Raw genomic sequence first — 20,393 nt, forward strand, 5'->3', positions numbered from 1 at the left:
CACAGAATGGTTGAAATGTGAAGGTACATTGTGGCACTGGAATCATGCTTGGCTTATACATTATACATATTATTTATTTATTAGATTTATTAGTAGACCCATAACCAAAGTCCTTTGGGTGATGATGCTATACATCCCATAAAGCACCAATCAATTAACGGCACAAAAGTCCTATAAAACAAAACCACCATGTGGGATCAGAGAATACAATCCGCCACCATTATGTAATCTACTAACAGAGAGCCACACCCCTTTGAGAGAAAAAAATCATTGTGGAGCGAAATGTTTTCCTTTCTGTATAATTCTTTCCAGAAATCATCCAATTAGTGTGTTGACTGTTATCCACTGTCATTGTTATCAAAGCACATAAGCTGTAATACAAAGGCATTGGGGAAAGGCTATATAGCTCATTGGCAGAGCATCTGCTTTGAGTGCAGAAGGTCCCAAATTTAATCTCCAGCAACTGCAGGTAGGTCTGGGGGTGTCCCCCTTTTTGAAACCCTTCTGCCAGTCAGTGTGAACAATACCGAACAAGTAGCAACTTCCTATCTTCCCAAGTGAAGGGATGGTTAACAGGTATCATCAATACAGTGGTACCTCGGGTTACAGATGCTTCAGGTTACAGACGCTTCAGGTTACAGACTACACCAAAGCAGAAATAGTACTTCAGGTTAAGAACTTTGCTGCAGGATGAGAACAGAAATCGTGCTCCAGCAGCGCGGCGGCAGTGGGAGGCCCCATTAGCTAAAGTGGTGCTTCATGTTAAGAACAGTTTCAGGTTAAGAACGGGCCTCCGGAATGAATTAAGTTCTTAACCCGAGGTACCGCTGTATATAGAATGAGAACTGGTGTTCAGACAGCCCCAGGTGGTTTGCCTGAGGTCAAACAACAAGCTCAGAGGAGAAAGTTAAGTCTAGTCCTGTTCATCCTCAGCCTTCTCAAATACACACTCACTCACCTTTAGACAGGTAACACTGCCAGACTGCAATTCTGCTTCTCACAGTTCTCAAGTAAACAGCCTGCTGAGACTGCCAGAAGTTTGATCTGATAACACCTGGGGATCACATGGAGATGATTTTAAAAACCAAGGTACCTCCTGGTGCTGAGAGATGGAACTGCACAGGGAGAGCCAAAGAATGCAGCTGTTAACATCATGGTGTGCTCAGCACCTACCAGCTGTGCGCCCAGCTGTGTGCCTCTCGCCTTGACGCACCAAGATAGCAACACTAACAGGAAACACATGAAGCCTGTCCCAAACTCTGCAAACTTGAGCCACATCAAGTGTCAGTTTTACTGGGGAAAGCAGACCCCCTCCAGGAACCATAATCTGTTATGATGCTGCAGTTTGAGACTCCAGGGAATTGGTTGCTTAAAGAGCCAGCTGACTGCCTCAGGGTTTGGTGCATTTCTGATGCAGCTTCCCCAGTGATGATCTGAGGCAGCGCATGGGCATGTGCTTAGGGGCATTGTGTAGGTGGGAAAGTGAGAGTGCGGATGAAGCAGGCCTCTGGCAGAACTGTGCAAGAGGCACTAAACTTGGCATCAGTCCAAATCGGGGGGGGGGGGTAGGAATTCCTCTCAGTCTCATGTGTTTCTTCCCTTTGCTTTCAGCTGAGCCACATTCAGGCTTGCACCAATTGATGAACCTCCTCCTCCCCACCACCATCACCAAAAAAGAGAGGGGGAAAACAGGGGTAGATATAAGATCCTCTCTCTTTCCATCTTGTGTAACGTAGAGCCAGCAAATGAGGTCAGTTGCTCCATAGATCGCATGCTTTAAAAAATGCATGTAAAAAAATGCAAATTAAAATTCATTACAGGGTATGTGTTGCACGGCTGTATTTGTCAGAAAATATTACACCTCAAGCTCACCCATGGCTAAGGCACTCTTGTATTGTAGAAAGATAGCTAGGAGTTTACATGGGCTTATAGAATCAGAGAGTTGTAGAGTTGGAAGGGACCCCAAGGGTCATCTAGAAGGGACGCGGGTGGCGCTGTGGTCTAAACCACAGAGCCTAGGGCTTGCCGATTGGAAAATGGCATACAAGTTGAAATAATCACAATTCCTATTACCTGTCTCTTTAAAAATAAAAAAAATAAAAATCATGTTATTGCCTGGAGAGCAATGTGCTTTTGCCACCTTCCATTGCTATCCCACTGACTGTCTTGCCTCCCTCCCTCTCCTATGTTCTGTGGGATAAAATTAGAATTCATTAGAGCAAAATAACCAGCAGAGAAGCTGTATCCTCTCTCTACATCACCACAGAGCTTTTAGAGAGCCATTCACCATCTCTGGGCAATCTCTCATGATAACCTAGCAATATCCTGCCTGCAGATAGCAGATGCAAGCTGACAGTGGTGCTCTAGTGGAAAAGGCAAAAAAAAACCTATGCTCCTATAAACATGCAATCCCCACCACCACCACGTCAGACTCTCCAAGTATACCTATTTTCCAGGAACAGTTCCAGATTTACAAAAGCTCTCCCGGTTTATGATTTGATCTTAGAATGTCCCGTTTTTCCTTAGGATGTTCCTATTTTCATCGGAGAAATGTTGGGGGGTATGGAGTTATGCGACCCCCAAGCCAAGGAGATAAGTAACTATACCTTTAAAAGACATCTGAAGGCAGCCCTGTATAGGGAAGTTTTTAAAAATGTTTAATGTTTTATTATGTTTTTATATATGTTGGAAGCTGCCCAGAGAATCTGGGGCAACCCTGTCAGATGGGTGGGAGAAGAAGAAGAAGAAGAAGAAGAAGAAGAAGAAGAAGAAGAGTCGGAAGAGGACGTCCCTATTTCCATTGGAGAAATATTGTAGGGTATGCCACACACAGCACCCTATTCCTACATAATAGTCATACATCAGTGGAACATATCCTTTCCAAATATTTTGGGGGGTTGGGGGTTTTTTTTAAAATGCTTGAAGTTTAAACCGAACACCCAACAAATTACAAAGAAATTCCAAGGACAGGGACATACAGTGGTGCCTCAGGTTAAGAACTTAATTCGTTCCGGAGGTCTGTACTTAACCTGAAACTGTTCTTAACCTGAAGCACCACTTTAGCTAATGGGGCCTCCTGCTGCTGCACCACCGCCACACAATTTCTGTTCTCATCCTGAAGCAAAGTTCTTAACCTGAAGCACTATTTCTGGGTTAGCGGAGTCTATAACCTGAAGCGTAGGTAACCTGAAGCGTATGTAACCCGAGGTACCACTGTATCATAAACAGAATCTCCATATCATAAACAGAATCTAAAAGATGTCTATGAGACCCATGAACTGCATTCCACGTAGCAGTCAAAATAGCCATGAATGTCCTAACTGCAGAAAGTACAACAGGATGCAAAATAACTGTGCTCTAAGTGTCCTGACAATGCAATATCGCCAAAGAGAAATATTTCTTTTGAGAAATACACGGGGAGGTAAGGAAGAATAGGTAAGCCTATCTTTTAAGACTGGGGACACTGGGCCAGGAAACTAAGGGGAGGAGGCAAAGAAGTGATGGAGGATCTGAAAGGCATATATTGATTTTAACTAACCCACCTACAGATCTCTCGAGTTAATGTTAATCAGCCTCTAGAGAAGTTCAGCTTAAAATGAAGAGTTCTGCTTTGATCTAGCAATTCAGTGCCTGTAAAACTTAATCTTGCATATTCAAATTTCTAATAGCATAATTTAGTGAAAAATTCCCTTAACGATACTAACACTTGGTAACATTTTTAGGTGAAACTGATCAGAGTAAAAAGTAAATTACCAAAATAGTAGTTAGGAGCCCTGAAAGAGCAGGGGGAGTTGATTTTTTTAAAGAAACAAAAATGTATGCCCCAAATAATTCGCAAACTGCAGGGAAATAACCAACAGATTACCGCTATGGAAAATATATAATGAAATTAGTAATTATGATAATTGAAACCACCACATAAACAATAATTCAATCGTAACAAATAATGAACACTTAGAATTTTGGATGTAATCCAGTATATTTGGCTGTTTTCCAAGGTGCAAGTATGAAATAGTAGAAGGGCCACTGATTAATTGTGAGAACCTAACCTCCAATTGTGATGTTTAGCTGAGGATAGGATAACAATATGGAGTGCTAACCTACTGAGTTTAATGGGTCTTACTGCTAAGTAAACAAGTATAGGAAGGTGGGCTAAACATCTTATGCTGGCAAAACTCAAAGTGGCACATCAGTGTATTGAAACTACAGCGGCACAGATTTATAACAATGGCATGCTAGTTTAAGTTCTGGCTTAGCAGCAGATAGGATGGGGCTGCCTGAATCCTAATAACACCATTTAATAAGAACCCCCAATATAAAACATCCCATCTTAGACTCGTTTCAGAGCTTGCGCTTCAACAGATCCAGGATGCAGCAGATCCCACTCTGCATGGTGGCTCATGGTTATTGGACCAATTCATATATTTGCACTTCCTAGTTATAATGTTTATCTCCCCATTTCCAGCAGAAGCCTTACCCCATCTATGGGGCAATAGAACAGGGAATAAGTGATACATGGGATTTGGGAGGCTGCTAGCGGACACATGAAATGATTCATGGGCTACTTACCATTCTTCTGGGAAAAAAGAACTGTTTTGCCAGGGTTGCATCACAGCTGCTTTGTCAATAGAGTGGGCGTGACAGAGTGCAAGGCTAGGTTGGAGGAAGCACCTAGCCTGAATGGAATCTCTTGTCTCCTCTTGCATAAGAGGCTCTAGCCCTGACAATGCAGTGACAGTCTCTGGCCCTGGTGTGCTGACCTTCCCATGACCCTGCAACAAAATGCATATAAAGAAGCTTCCTTGTAGTGGACTGAAGGGAACTTACAGAACAGGGAGGCTGCTGTTGGCAAAGGTGGCTTTAAGTGTAATGCAGAGAGAGAGAGAGAGAGAGAGAGAGAGAGAGAGAGAGAGAGAGAGAGAGTTGACAATCTCTAGTGGAGTAATGGGTTTGGCAGGGATCAAGAGCACGGGGTGGTTTTCCATTTTTGCCCATGACTTTCTCTAAGACCTTGAGTACTGAAGCACCAATTCACACATGTGGATGCATCTCTAATTATGTATCATCCATCAGTCAATGATTTTGTCACTCGAAGGTAAATATGTGAATTGCCTCTGCCAAAAGATATTGCATTTATAAGCTCTGTGGAAGTTCTGTACGTAGCATCTGATATGTGGTGGGTGTTGAATGTACGGTACATGTGAGAGGACTCATTCAAGGTCTCACTGGGTGGGTGCAAGAGGTGGACAGAAAACATCACCTATGATCTTCCACCCCAACTCAGAAAACAATAATGCAAGATAACCCTTTCTTAAACATTATTGCAGCTTCCATTTTTTTAAATGTTTGTTGCAGCTGTTTTTAACAAATTACTGCTACTGTACCTTATAAACTCACTGTTGTTTGGTGTAAGATGGTGGAGGCCGTCATAGCACAGCAACAAGGGGCTCCCCGGAGAGTGGTTTTTGTTGTTGCTGTTGCTGTGTGGTTTGCTTGTTTTGCCTCTTCACATTTAAAAAACAACAACATATTTTATTAATCTTTCGGATATATACAGGACCATAAGATTCAACAAGAAGGAAAACAATACCCCCAGCCCCTTTTGTAGTAGCCAACAATGAGTGCATCTAGCATGTCTATATGTTTTAAATTTTGTTTGATACTTTATAGTGTTAGCCATGTTGAGAAACTTTGGATGGAAAGATGGGGTACACATTCATAAATGGGAGTTGCTAATTCAGTTAATGTGTTTCAAATTAAACTTGCTTTTGCTCTTATTTTAATCTGGGGAAAACACCTCCCTACTCCTCTGAAAAGCTGGGAACAGGAACTGACAATATGGCAGAGCATGATCCTCGTCATTCCAGCCCATTTCATGGGAAAGGAGTGGTTTCTGCTGCATAATGGTAAACTTGTTTTCCTGTTTGTTTGTTTGTCTGGTGGGGAGCAGATCTTTGCTTTGGCCAATATGATATCTGATGCCAAGCATCCAGTTGCCAGCAGCAATTGATAATACCATGCAACCCCGGAAGATGACCCATTGGCGTCTTGAAAGGGCCCAGGAGAATTGCAGGATGCATCCCTGACAGGTGCATCTTGCCATAAATAGCAAAGCTGAGCAAAGGGACCTGGCCTTATAAAAGCCAGGGAGGTGGTTTTAGCTTTCCAAAAAGGAGCCTCCAAGACACAGCCTGAGGAAATTCTGCGGGAGGTAAGTGCTTGCTGTGGATATAGTCAATGCCTAGAGAGAGGCAAGGTAATGTATTAATATGGTAGTCAGAGGGAGGGTACAGCTAGAGAATAACTGCTAAGTTTTTCCAAGAGCATTAAGAGTCACACTCAGAAAATCCCTGTGATTAGTGAAAGAGGGAAAGAGTGGAACTAGTGAAGGCAGTCAAACAATCCAGTTCTGAGAGCTAGAACAGTTCGAGAGCTTAGTAAACTGGTTAGGAATACAGTACTAGCTTTGTCGAAGGGATGTTCTATGAACCAAAAAGGCTGTTGGCATTTAATCAAATCAGTGACCCTGGCTCACATGGAACACCTGCGGTGCACAGCATAGGTCGGATGGCTATGGAAAACCAACACATTGGAAAGCTAACATCCCATGGTATTTCAGGCAACAGGTGCTGAAACCACTGATTGAAAGCTGCAATAAAGGAATTGGTGGTGGTATTGCTGTGGAAAGGATAGCCAAGATAAAGGGTAGTGGCAGATGCATATTGTTTGTTTGTTTGTTTGTTTGTTTGTTTGTTTGTTTGTTTGTTTGTTTGTGAAGGAGGGGATTTTGAAAAGTGGGGGCCAGTTGGCTCTTCATGCTATACCCTGATTAATGGCGTACTGTGAATTAGGAGATGGCTCCTGGGTTGCTGTTCCTTTAGTATGAGAGTGGGATGCAACAGGCCATGGACCTGGGCGTAGTGTTATGTCCAATATAGATATTGTGGTTTCTTTTGCTGAGTTAAACCCTGACTGGGAAGCCAAGAACAAACTTTGGATTCAGATGAGAAACCATAATCCATAGTTTGGATGTAGTGCTAAGTCAGGGGTCATTCTTTGTTGCTGCTGCTAGGGGAGGAGCAAAGCTATTAGCTATCTTGTTCAGTCCCTGCTCCTGCCAACCTAGCAGTTCAAAAGCACGTCAAAGTGCAAGTAGATAAATAGGTACTGCTCCGGTGGGAAGGTAAACAGCGTTTCCGTGTGCTGCTCTGGTTTCGCCAGAAGCGACTTAGTCATGCTGGCCACATGACCCGGAAGCTGTCTGCGGACAAACGCCGGCTCCCTCGGCCAGTAAAGCGAGATGAGCACTGCAAACCCAGAGTCGTCCACGACTGGACTTAATGGTCAGGGGTCCCTTTACCCTTTTTTTACCTGTAATGTAAGCCATTAACGATAGCTAACGATGGCTAAATGTGACCCTTAAACAAGGCCTGTGTGTGTGATGCTTTGACTACACCCACAGGCTCAGGACTGGAGATGGAACAATCTGCCCATTTCAGATCTCTGTTTCTCCTTTTCCCAGTCTTGGATTCAGTTCTCCACATTTCTACAGCAACCTGCAAATTTTATTTTTAAAAGTCCTCATGAAAATTCTTCAACAATCTTGGGTGAATTTCTTCTGATAAACATGTTTGTATGCAGTTTTGACCAATCTACACATTTCTGCAGGCAATTCCTCCTACTACAAAGCATTTTTGTACGTTATCATCTCCAATGTATTCCCTTGTCTGCACGTTTGTCTCCAGTCTCATACCCTCCAACATTTATCCAATGAAAACAGGGACATCCTCAGGAAAATTGGGAAATTCTGGAATCAAATCAGAAACCAAGACGGCTTCTCTAAATCAGGAATGTCTCTGGAAAATAGGGACACTTGGAGGGTCTGCAATCTATGGTTTTTTGTAAACATTGTTTGGTTGGAGAGCTTCATCACAAAATTCGAATAGGTTTCTGCTCTCCTGTGGTTTTAGGAAGTGCAAATCTGATAGATTCGGCTTTAAATGCAAACTGAATTGAATTACTTCCCCTTGCCTACTCAGGACTCCAATGCACCAGCCTGCTTTTGCTGCTACTACAACTTCTGTGCAGTTATTTGGTGCCAACAGTTTGCTAAGTGCAGCCTTTTAAATAAAGACATAGAATAAATTAGAGCCGGTGAGGGGGTGGAAAATGCAGTTTTATTTTTATGGGGGGAAGACATTTAAATGCTGTCTCTGAAAGAACTTGAGGAGAGATGATTTGCAAAATGTCAGTGTTGGAAAAGTCCAACTCTCAAACGCTAGAGATAGTTAAGAAAATGTTTCGTGAAGGCAGAGGGCTTCAAAGATGCAAATAGACCAAGGGGCTGGTGGAACATGAAAGACACAAATACAGCAAGCCCCTTTTCTACTTTAGACAAGAGGGCCTCCATGTCATGGCACTTTTTGCAAATGACACTTGAGCCTTTAAATCCCAGAGGGGTAGTAAAATAAGAGGGTTGTCCAGACATGTCTCCAGAAGAGGTGAGAAAGTACAACGCCTACGGAGGGTCTCTCAGCATCCGGGAGTATCCATGGGCAATATTATGGAATGACACCTCCACAGTGCCAGATGGCTTGGCAACCAGCACTAGTGAATATATTTTTGTCCAAATACTGGGATCACACCAGCATCCCCTTACCATGCCTTCACATGTCCAAATGGATTGCTTCACTATTCAGTTCTGTGAACAGCAAAACAGTCTCTGAGTTAGTTACCTCATATGAAAATGGCTGATCTCCCTGTATGCTCAAAAGTCATGGGAGAAGAACTGCCTTGTCCTTTCCGAAATAAACTCTTGGCAGGCAGAGTCCGACAAAACATGGGGAGTCCATTGGGAAAGCTGAGTTATTTAGACTGTGTGTGTAATCCTAGAACTAGTTCACATCACAAGACGTTGCCTTGCGAATATAAGAGTCCCTTAGAGGAGGCAATGGAAGGGTCAAGACGAGCACAAGAGGGGGAGCTTTCTTCAGTGTCCCAGCCAAGCCCCAGAAATAAACAAGTCTCCCACTACAGTAATATGGAAGAGTGGGTGTCAGGATATATGTCGTAGAGTTTAAAGAGGAAAGTGTGGAGGACTAAGTGGGGTCAGGACAGGCCTTCAAGTTGTTGTCACCCAAGTGAGGCAAGGAAGCAGAAAATCTTGAGGAGGTCTGAGGCCTACACAACTGGCTGCTAGGCAAGAATTGTCCAATTGCACACTTATGTGTGTTTCCTAGAAGTTCAGGCTCATGAAGCACAATGCACTGCTTCCCTAGCTTCAGGAAAGGACTAAGTTTTGGTTTCAGCTGCATTCAGTTTCCTCAGGAGAGTGCTAATACTGGGAAAGACGAGCTACGACAGAGCCTGTTGAAGGACAATAGTACAGGCAACTGTTCGTTTGCTCTGCTAATCTCCAGTTATATCACTGCCATGGAGCACTGCATTTTTAGGGGTTTGGGACAGGTTAGGCAATCTTTGCACGTAACAGGTTTCACACAGAGGCCCACCTTGGTGGGAAAGATCGTTAGGAAACAAAATGATCACATCAGGGTGTGGACACCTAAAGGTTCTTCACGTGTCACGTGATCTAGGCTTGCAACATTTCACCCCAATCTAGCCTGGTTGCCCTCTCAGGTCACTGATTTGCAGCCTTCTCAGACCTGAAGCCACATTGTATGAAAGTCTATTTCTCATCCAGCTAAGAACAGGAACCCTCTAACACACTGCTCCAGTCCCGTTTTTCAAGATGCTCACAGCTAGGTCTAGCTCCATTTGTGCCCTAGCAGTATTTTAAAAATCCCCACAGTATTTCACCAAAGTTGAATGATAGCTTTTACTTTGAAGAACTTGGTGGAATAGATATGTAAAACAATTTCAACCCAATGAATTCCTAGGTCATATCAAACTCAGCGACCATGAGGCCACACTAGGAGTGCAAGGCAATTGGCAATTGGCGTTGGCACGGCTGATTTGCCTGCAGATGCATTCATCCAGAATATTAACTTCTCCTATGGGATGCAACAGAGTTCACTGTAGGTGTGAATTTGAAATGTGGCCTTGATTATACCTTTGCAGCATGGGTCAGCAAAGGCAACAATCTTTCTCTACATTGAACAGAACTTAGCCGGGAACTAACGTTAGTCTGCATATCTTTTACATAGTAGATCTTTCTAGACTGCAACTCCCATCTTCCCTGAGCTACTGGCATTCTGGCTGGGGCTGAAGGGAGTTGGAGCCCATGTTGGCCACCCTTGATCTAACCCAAAAAGGAACGCTCAGTGTTTTTCCTAACGCTTACAGCCCGATTTATCCAATATGCTTTCATGTATACCAAGTGACAGTGATTCTGGGATAGTGTGGCCAACTGGCAGCTTGTAAGCTGCATGCAATTTTATCTGCCCTCTGGAGAACCTGCCAGAGACGTGCCAGAATGCCTCCCCCCCCCCGCGCCCAGTTTCAGCTGGAAGAAGAATGGGTGGGGTGGGGAGCAGGGATTGCCTTTCTGCCTAGGCCTGCTTTCCTATCATGGGATGCAAACGTTGCTTTTATAAGCTCCTGCATCACACCAGCCTACATTCTGCATAATCAAATGTCAACACTTCCACAATCTACAGACAAACCTCACTCATCATTTCCTAATGGATAAAAGACCACACCCTCAGGATCGGGCCCTCGGGTTTCCTTTTTCCTTGCTACTGAGAGTGGGAGCCGGCCTTGTCTTTCATCTCCTTTTCAAAAAAAAATGTACCACCAGCCTCCCTTTTTGATCCACTCATGTTCCTTTGTAATCCAGCATTTTGCAGTGGCGTTCTGTTGTTGTTGTTAAATGAAGTGTGCACTGCAGAGTTTGGGAAGTGAGGGTGACTCACCCAGGAGTTAAGCTCGTCTAGCAGACGCTTGGCTGCCAGCGAGGGGGAAAGAGCCAAAGAGGCTGAGCCCAGTCAGCTTGATTGGCAAGATGAGCAGCTAGCTCAGTGCAACAGGATTTACTGGAATTTGAAATCTGCCTGTGGTTTTAGCAGGCAATTGAAAGCTTCCTTCCCTCGGATTAAACGGGAGATAATCTCGGTAAATAGCATGACTCCACCATGTGGGGCTGAATCCAGACGCACACGCACGACTATATCACCCAAGATTCACCTCTGTGAAGGCAAACGGTTTCAGAGATGGAGGGAAGGTGCTACACGTCCCTCTTCCTGCAAGGCAGTATGAACCAGTAGACATAGTGGCTTGTCTTAGGAGTGGAAGAGCAGTTCTGAATGAGTTCCTAAAGATGTTGTCTAGCACAAGCCTTGAGGCAATTAATGGCAGTCCTTAATCATCCCTGGCATACGCTTGTCCAGACTTTCCATCAAAGCTGACAATGACAGCAATCACTCAACTCGTCTAAATGATGCATTCAGTTGCCTGTTTGTTCTTCCCCACAGAAGCAGCCTTTCCTGAATATTCTACAGAATATCCATGCAGCTGCAAATTAATCCGGAGGCTCTTTCCCCTTCTCTGTGTGGCAGTGAATAACATCTCTCTTTTAATAATCATGCAATCTACATATGCTCCATTGTCCCTATTTACCAGGGAAAGTACTGGTAGGGTGTTTGGGGGGGGGGCAGAGTTGCATCTTTCCCTAGTAAATTTATGTTCTCTTCGGCCTTGGATGGATTTTGGGTGTGTGTGCCCTTTTAAAAAGCTAGTTAGTATGTACATTATTAAAGTTTTGATTCTTCAGGGTTCAGCCCCTCTCCCATAGAACCTAGAAGCCATATATCTTAGGAGGAACATAAAATTTAATATAAAACAACTGCTCATGGCATCTCCCTCAGCAAGGCTGACCTTAGGAATTTTGTGGCCTAAGGACAAAATGGCGCCTCCCACATCCCATGTACGAAAGTCGAAGAAGCAGGCAGTTGACAGATACTTCAGCAGGGGTGATGAGACAGAGTTCGACCACTGCCGCTGAGGGCAGTAGACTAGCTTAATGAGTACAAGCCTGGCCATGTGTTGACCACAGCTCTGTCCACACTCCACCCACCACATCTGCTGCCTGAGGCAGTAGCCTTACTCTGCCAAATGACAGGGCTGGCCCTGTCTCTCTCAGTTACAGGGTGCCTGTGTGTTCTTCCTCATGGGGACAGTCCTCTTTTTAAAGGAGTACTATATTTGAAGGGCTGTCCCATCCAAATCCAATTCAAAGATAAAGAAGGGAGAGCAAGATAAAACTGGACTGCAGACTGAGCAAGCACATAGGTCACCCATCACAGTCTTCACCTCTATAGTGACAGATATTGTGTTTCTATTTAAATTGTGGTGATTATTCCTAGCTTTGGACCTATATCAGTTATGCAAATTTTATGCAAGTAAGTGCCCTCTTTTTTGGTGATGCATTTCCTTTTTTCAGTGATGCACAGGTGGCCACCCTTCCTTAGCTGTAGGCTGATCCTGGCTTCAAAACTTAAGTGTCCACAGTTGGGCCTGGTGAGCATTTAAGGTCCCCAACCCTAATCTGCGAGTTGTCATCTGATTGGATTTTATTCTGATCCTGATTTGATTTTAGGAGGTATTTTAATTGATTAATTTTATGTTAACATGTTAAACATTTGGTGATAGCCGCTCTGAGCCCGGTTTTGGCCAGGGAGGGCGGGGTATTATTATTATTATTATTATTATTATTATTATTATTATTATTATTATTATTAACATACTAGCAGGGATGGCCCACCCATGAGACAAGGTGAGGTGACTGTCTCAGGTGGCAGGATCCACAGGGACAACATATCTGGCCTCCAAGGAATGCACTACCTGCTGCTGCTGCTGCTGCTATCGCAGTCACAGCAATGCCTGCAGCACACTCCTTGGAGACCAGATCTGACTCCTCTTCAGCAGCCCCCTCTTGCCACCTCTACAGCAACCTCTTGGCAAATAAGGAGGCATTGCTGGTCTCCTCCCACCCCTAGAGAAGAAATGGTGGAGGATGCCTTCTGGGGTGGAGCTGCACCTTCCCGGTGTGATTTAGGGCAGGCACCTTTCCCAACCGCAACTGACCTTTGATTCCCACTTCAACCATCTGATTTGACCTGCCCCCCTCCCCTTTGTTCCTGATGCACTTCTTCCCTCACCCCTTCTTCCCATTTTGTGGTTTGCCTCAGGTGCCAAAACGTATTGGGCTGACCCTGCGTGCTAGCAAGCTGAATGCTGACTCGGCCATTAATTTGTACCTCATCCCCCACTCATGCGCGAGATGAGCTACAAGCCTTTAAGAAACAACTGTGTTCTGCATGACCATTCATGCCTTTATTTGTCTGTTCACCACCGTATTAATTTTAGAAAGGAAACAGTGCAAAATTACTCTGGGGATTGCTGGTGGGGGAGAGATTTATTGGTAACATAATAATGTCGGGTGCGGGGGGAGGAATCAGTGCATTGCATAGTTGGCTTTCTTGTAAAGTTGAAGAACCTTTTTTAAAAAAATAATAATCAAGGAGTTTGACAGAGCAGAGGAAAGGAAAGACACAACTGGGCAGAATGCCAAGAGAGTGTTGCTCTTGAAAAAAAAACATTATGTGTTCCTTCACCCTCAACAAAGGGTGTGAGTGGCGGAAGATGAGTCTTGGCTTTTTCACACTGATGAAATTGAATTGCCCTTGGGTCCTGCTGTTCACCAGTTCCACCCCTCATTACTGAACCAGATAACCCTGCAACAACTCTAAATTAGTATATGTACCGTAGTTGGTTACATTGTAAGATTGAACATCCTAAAAAGTATCCTTCAGTTTTATGTTGTTGTGTTGTTGCTGTTGTTTTAAAAAAACACTTTATGATAGCTTTACTGGTTAACTTGTTTCAGAAGCAAATGCAAGACATACTTCTGTGGAGTAAATAAAAATACAGTGGTACCTCGGATTAAGAACTTAATTCGTTCCGGAGGTCCGTTCTTAACCTGAAACTGTTCTTAGCCTGAAGCACCACTTTAGCTAATGGGGCCTCCTGCTGCCACCGCACAATTTCTCTTCTCATCCTGAAGCAAAGTTCTTAACCTGAGGTACTATTTCTGGGTTAGCAGAGTCTGTAACCTGAAGTGTCTGTAACCCGAGGTACCACTGTAGCATATAGAGAAGAGCAAAGGAAGCAGCCTTATTCTGAGTAGGACAATCGGGCCATCTAGCTCAGGACTGCAATTGGCAATGACTCCCCAGAGTTTCAGAAAGAAGACTCTCCCAGTCCTACTTGGATATGGCGTGGATTGGAACACTGAGCCATGGGCCTTCCTTGAGGAAAAGACCAAGGAAGAGTACAAGAGACCGGTGGCAGCAGTACAAATCACAAAGAACCTAGTTTAACTGTCTTACCCGCCATGAGGAGGAGTCACTCTGAGTCTCAGTTCCCTCGCCCCACCTGCAGTAATGCTGACTTACCTTGCAGGGTTATTGCAAGGAACGACAACTCAGTAACGCGCATTAAGTGCTTTGAACATTTTAAAGTACCGTACAAGTATTAAGCATGATCATCTTATAGGGCTGTCATAAGGATTGCAGAGATATTTATGTGAAGCACTTTCCACACTGGAATGTGCTTCATAAACACTGCTTTGAAGCAGTTCCTAAGATTCACCTGCTGCTTTTGAGTTGCTGGGATTTGTTTGGCTTCTTCCACTTCTCTACCTGCCCCCCCTTCTCTGCAGAGAAGTTGCTTGGAGGAGATTGTGATGAGACAAGGGGGAACACTCAAGTCAGACTAGCGTTGCTGATGCGTTATGTGTGATACAACTGCATCATCTTACATCCGCACTCCATTTCTTTTGTAGCAACAACGGTATGGCAGACGATTTTACTTGCCAAGTCAAGAAGATGGCCTTGGCCATGGGGGCATCCCTGTCTGACAAGGATATTGACCTGCTGCCTTCAGACATGAGGCATCATGGTAAGGAGCAGATTATGGGTGCAAGCCACAGTGCATATCTGCAACAGATGTTTAGATTAGCTCATCTGGAGCAACAAGCACTCCTCAGTCCCTTACACTGACCTTCAAACACACAACCCAAAGGTTGCATACAGTCCCTCCCTGGATTTTTGCCCCCCCCCCAATTATTTCAAAAAGTATCTACTGATCGTTCCCATAGCATAGGCCACCCAATGTGATAGATTTTAACAAATATTGTGTGTGCATATACCTCTCTCATAGGTACCTCACTGTGGTGCTGAATGGCTTTTGTAACCCTCCAGATCCCCAAAATGTGTCTCTTTTAATTGGCCACACCCACCTTTTCACTTCAGCCATGCCCACCTTGACACATGGTCCTCAGAGGTCAGTGCAGCCTTTGGCCTGAAAAAGATTAGAAGAACACTCCTCACAAACCTGAACTCAAAGGGTGGACAACAGATTAATGAGTATAACAGGAGGTTAACTAATCTACAAGAGATCATCATTAATATGAACCATACTGCTAAATAAATGTAAATCTTTGGTTCAGTGTCTACAGGTTCTTTTCCTTTGGGGCCCCATTTTGGAGGTCTGGGTAGCTGTGCCTTGTATGCTCGCCTCACTTCTGTAAAGTCCTTCAGCCCCCAAAAACCACCTCACCGTAACAAAGCAGTTTTTGAATTAAAAGCCACCCAATCTGTTGCAGCTTCATTCAACTACGCCAAGTTCTTTGAATATATGCGGCAGTTTCTGACATCAGACGACCGGGAGATACACTTGCGAAAGGCCTTCCAAGTGCTTGACAAAGACGGGAGTGGATTCATTGAGTGGAATGAAATAAAGTAAGAAACCTCTGCTGTGGAGTGTTGCCAAGTGCCAGGAGGAGTCAACCTGGGACGACACCCAACATTGGTCAAACCAAGAGTATATTGAAATCGATGTGCTTAACTCCGTTGATTTCAGTGGGTCTGCTCTGTGTATGACAAGCATTGGGTATCACCCATTCATTCTTCTTACAACACAGAAGAATTTCTACATACACATAATTTTTGGAAGGTTACTTAATCTCTATGGATTACCTCGAAGCTAAAAAGGATCTCAGGTAGCTGGGCTTGCCTGAGACCTTTAAGTGTTGGTTTGGGAAGCAAATGCCCCTCAGTTGCCAGGATTAGGGCTGGGCAATATCTGGTTTTCGACATTGTGATCTATCACCAGCTAAACATCAAAATATACCAGTATATCACAATGTGTGAAATAAGGATGGAGCTATGTAGAGGCATTGGCTGGCTGCACAGTTTTTCCCACATTGTGATTTTTGCATAGCACGTGTGCGCACACACACACTTCGTGATATATTGCCAGGTCAAAAATTATGAAACCAATATCACAATACAGGCTTCAAACCAGTTTTGAACGATCTATCGCCCAGCCTTAGCCAGGATAGATATGTGAACTGATGAGACCCAGCACTGAAAAAATACATATTTCTGACCAATGCTTTCCCATAGGTTACACTCCTTTTAGCACACTTTTGGGTGTCAAATTACCCTCCCTGTGGCAACCCACCTGCTGCTTGTCTGTCAGTTTTCTCGGACTCAAGAGGGCCAGTTCTGTTCAGAGAGAACTGGGATACGTTACCCGGTCAATCCTCACCCCATGTGTTTGGATGACAAAACGCAGGAGAGCCCTGCCTGAAATCATTATTGCAGAAAACGTTTGGGCTCGCTACTCTTATCATCCTGGCATGTCAGGCTGCACTGCCAAAACCCACTTCTATCTATAATAATGACAAACTCTGTTCTCTATTGCACTTGATAACCTTGGCTAAGACGATTAAGACACATCCTGCATGCTTAACTATAGGCATCCAGGTCTGTCAGCAATTCAGCTTCCCCCTCTCTCCCTTTCTTTTCTTGCTGCAATCCTGTATCCCAAAGCAGGAGAAAAGAGATGTCCCAGAAGAGCAGATGTCTCTGCTACATGAGATGTGGAAAAACAAGCCTACTGTATAGCCTGGAACAGGAACAGGGAACCTGTGGCCGAACAACTGGTGTTGGGACAACAGCTCACATCATCCCTTACCATTAGTTATGGGGCTGATGGAGCCCCAAGTTCCCCACCCCTGAGCTAGAATATCTTGCAAAACAAGAAGCTCCAATTCATAGAACCTTAGATTTGTAGCCCTGGAAGAGATCCCAAGGGTTATCTGGTCCAACCCCCTGCAATGCATTTGTGATACTGGCTCTGCTACTGATTGAAGAGTAATCGCAGAACCACACGCTTCCTCTCCCTGAGGCTCAGCTTTTCCCTTCTGCCCTTAGGTACATCTTACAAACAGTGCCCAGCAATATGCCAGTGGTGCCCTTATCAGATGAAGAGGCTGAAGCCATTATCCAAGCAGCTGACACAGATGGGGATGGCCGGATTGATTTTGAAGGTGGGCAGAGAATGTATCATGGCAGTGATGGTGGCATCTCTGGGGTATACAGCACTGGGGGCTCAGAAGCAGAGGGCGCCTAGTCCTATTTAGAACTGGATGGGTCTACCTGCCCAGTTCCCTGTATCCAATACTGTAAGGGGAAAGGTATGTAAGCCTAAGCAAATGCAAAATGTGGCAGAAGAGCTCCTGCTGAGATTCGATCACCACATCTGGGGCTGATCCAAAGGACATCACTAGAACCAGGTACTCAGAAGATAATCATGGCAAAGTTACGTAAACTGCCAGGGAATACTGTTGGGACAAGTGGCCCTGGAACAGGTGGGAAGTGAGAAGCCTAGAAATAGGCAGTGTTCGTTTTGGATTGCCTTTTGTTGATTGTTGTGTAGTGTCTTGTTTTGTACTTGTTTTGTTTTTAAAACTAATAAAGCATTTTAAAAAAGAGTGTTAGAAAAGCCTAGACTGTGGCCACTTTTGATGGGCACTTTGGTAAGCAATAAAGGTCAAATACATTGCCTGTCTCCCAACCATTACCCCCAAATCCCCTATGCTAGCCTTTTTACATCTCCTAGGCTAGGGCTTACCCACACTTATCTTTTACCCTGCTCTTTCCAGGTCTGCGCTTTAGTGCTCAGTGTCAATTCAGGTTTTCCATGGATTGATATTTGCTCCGATTGAGCTTTAAAGAGCAGGTTTTTGCAGGGAAAGCTCCAGAGCAAAAAGGGGAAAAAAAGGTAGGTGGGTGGGTGGGTGCTCAGACATGGAGCTTTAAATAGCAGACCATGCCAGGAAGGAGAAGAAGAATGGTAAGCAGAGATAAATAAGCCCCTAGTTTGAGTTTCCCCTCAAGTGATGTCTGCTCACCAACACTGAACTAGTTAATCAATCAATTCAATTTATATCCTGCCCTTTCTCCCAGAGGGGCCCAGGGCATTAATAATATTCAGCTGCTCATGCACTTGGGCTCTGTCTGTAGAACTGGTGGTGGTCCCCAAAATTTATGAACTGGCTTATTCATACTTTTTTTTTAATGGGAAGGCAAAAAGTTAACGAATAACTGCCTTAAATGCAGCCCCCACCCCAGACACCAGACCTACCTACTTCATCTGCCTGTTTCTATTGCAGAGTTTTCCGATATGGTCACAAAGGAAAAGGTTCCAAAGAAAAAGTAGAAAAGACCAAGAAGAACGGCCTCCCGTTTCCCTACGCAAGAATGCTGTGCTGGGGGTGGGATGATGGAACTTACCTGTCTATGATCATGTTGCACTTTTTGAAAGATCTCTCCCTATTATTAATATTTTTGCAGGATGCAGTGGGTGGGTGTGTGGGGAATCTGCAGCTTGCTGTCAGGGTGTGCTGAGAGAGGCCTCTCTCTCCAAACTGGAAAACCAGCCCGTTAGTCACAAAATGCTACCCAGCCCTTGAATAGGTTTCTTTCCAGGCCCAGGCTACCTGCCCCAGAGCGATTATATCTCACCTGGCCCGGCAGTGGCAGACTCCAACTATGGTGACGGAGCGAGACCAGCTCTCCAAACTCTTAAGGGGTGATTATGGTTAAGAGGCACGTGCTTCCTCCTTTGTCGCAAGCCATCCTTTGGTCTGTGTTCATCAAATTTAGCTTTGGCCTAGCTGCTCCCCACTTTGCCTGGTAGTAGACTGACTGCTTTTGGTGGGGAAAGGAGAACGGTTTGCCTGCGTTTTTGGACAACAGGACTGAAAGCGAACCGGAAATGCTTGCGCGTGTTTCACAGCCTGCCCAAATCCTGACAAGATATTTTCTCTCCCTGGACCTTCCTGCTAGCTTTCCAGTTAGGAACCGTTAAGAGCCTAGTGGGTTTTGCTCCAAAGGAAAATGCTACTTTGGTCCTTTCCTGTCCAAGGCAAATAAAAGCCTTCTGTTTTAGCTCAACGGCTACTGCGTCCTCCTTTGTCTTGACTCTTTGCTTTTGTTTCACCCTCATTGGGGTCTTTGGGCAGGGGACGGGGACGGGACGGGACAGGAAGAAAAGCAAGTGGCAGATCTTCAAAGCCCCACAAATTGGCTCTCTGTCCTGTGAGGAAGGTTCCTGCTTCCCTGGGCAAATAGCAGTAGGCCGCATTATCAGCTGAACACCTGCTGCTGCCCACACTGCTGAACCCAGGTGCTTTTTATGTGCCAATTGGGCTAGGATTTCTTCCCAAAGTCACATTCTCACTTCCAGTGGTGTCTGAATTGAGGCTTGTTGGGGCGGAAGGCAGAGAGGCCTACAGGAGGAGGCCTCAGGTTCCTCCCTGCTGAGGGCAACACTGAGACTAAGAAAAAGAAAGCAGATTGCCATTGTCACTCCTGGGCTGGTTGTAAGAAGGCAGGCTGGCTGCACTTAGCTGGGCACTGCCCCATTTGCCCTAATGGACCAGCCCTCCACTGCTAACTTCAGAGGGATCTTCCTCAGAACGGATGAGAGAAACGTGTGCATGTGTTGCATTCACTCTCCCTTGCCTGCTCTGATGTTATTGATTATCACAACGCACCCAAACCCTCCCCAACGAGCATGCTGCACGTTAAGCTGCACGTTAGATACAAGGACACATTTAACTTCATATCGAGTCTGGCCCTAAAGAGTTTGATTTTCATCCTCCTTAATTTGAGCAGTGCCTAGCACAGCTGCAGGGATGTGGGTAGCGCTGGGGTCTAAACCACAGAGCCTAGGACTTGCCAATCAGAAGGTCGGCGATTCGAATCCCCGCGACTGGATGAGCTCCCGTTGCTCAGTCCCAGCTCCTGCCCACCTAGCAGCTCGAAAGCACATCAAAGTGCAAGTAGATAAATAGGTACCGCTCCGGCGGGAAGGTAAACCAGAAGCGGCTTAGTCATGCTGGCCACATGATCACATGTCTGCGGACAAACACCTATAGAGCGAGATGAGTGCCACAACCCTAGAGTCGTCCGCGACTGGACCTAATGGTCAGGGGTACCTTTACCTTTACTTTACCACAGCTGCATGGGTTGTCGAACCTTAACAGCAGAGCTTTCCATACTTTTCATGTCGGTGACGCACTT

At 44.9% G+C, this 20,393-nt stretch overlaps 1 protein-coding gene across 1 annotated transcript; it reads left to right on the plus strand.

The window, feature by feature from the left end:
- Positions 1-6,128: 6,128 nt before the first annotated feature.
- On the plus strand, positions 6,129-19,256 carry PVALEF (parvalbumin like EF-hand containing). Its single transcript, XM_081180976.1, has 5 exons — positions 6,129-6,211; positions 14,801-14,916; positions 15,623-15,758; positions 17,238-17,353; positions 18,479-19,256. Exons 2-5 carry the CDS (start codon positions 14,811-14,813, stop codon positions 18,523-18,525), a joined length of 405 nt encoding a protein of 134 aa, XP_081037102.1. The 5' UTR covers positions 6,129-6,211; positions 14,801-14,810; the 3' UTR covers positions 18,526-19,256.
- The last annotated feature ends 1,137 nt before the right edge of the window (positions 19,257-20,393 follow it).

Source organism: Podarcis bocagei (genome assembly GCF_964188305.1).
Source record: "Podarcis bocagei genome assembly, chromosome: 2".
In the NCBI taxonomy this organism is placed as follows: Eukaryota; Metazoa; Chordata; class Lepidosauria; order Squamata; family Lacertidae; genus Podarcis; species Podarcis bocagei.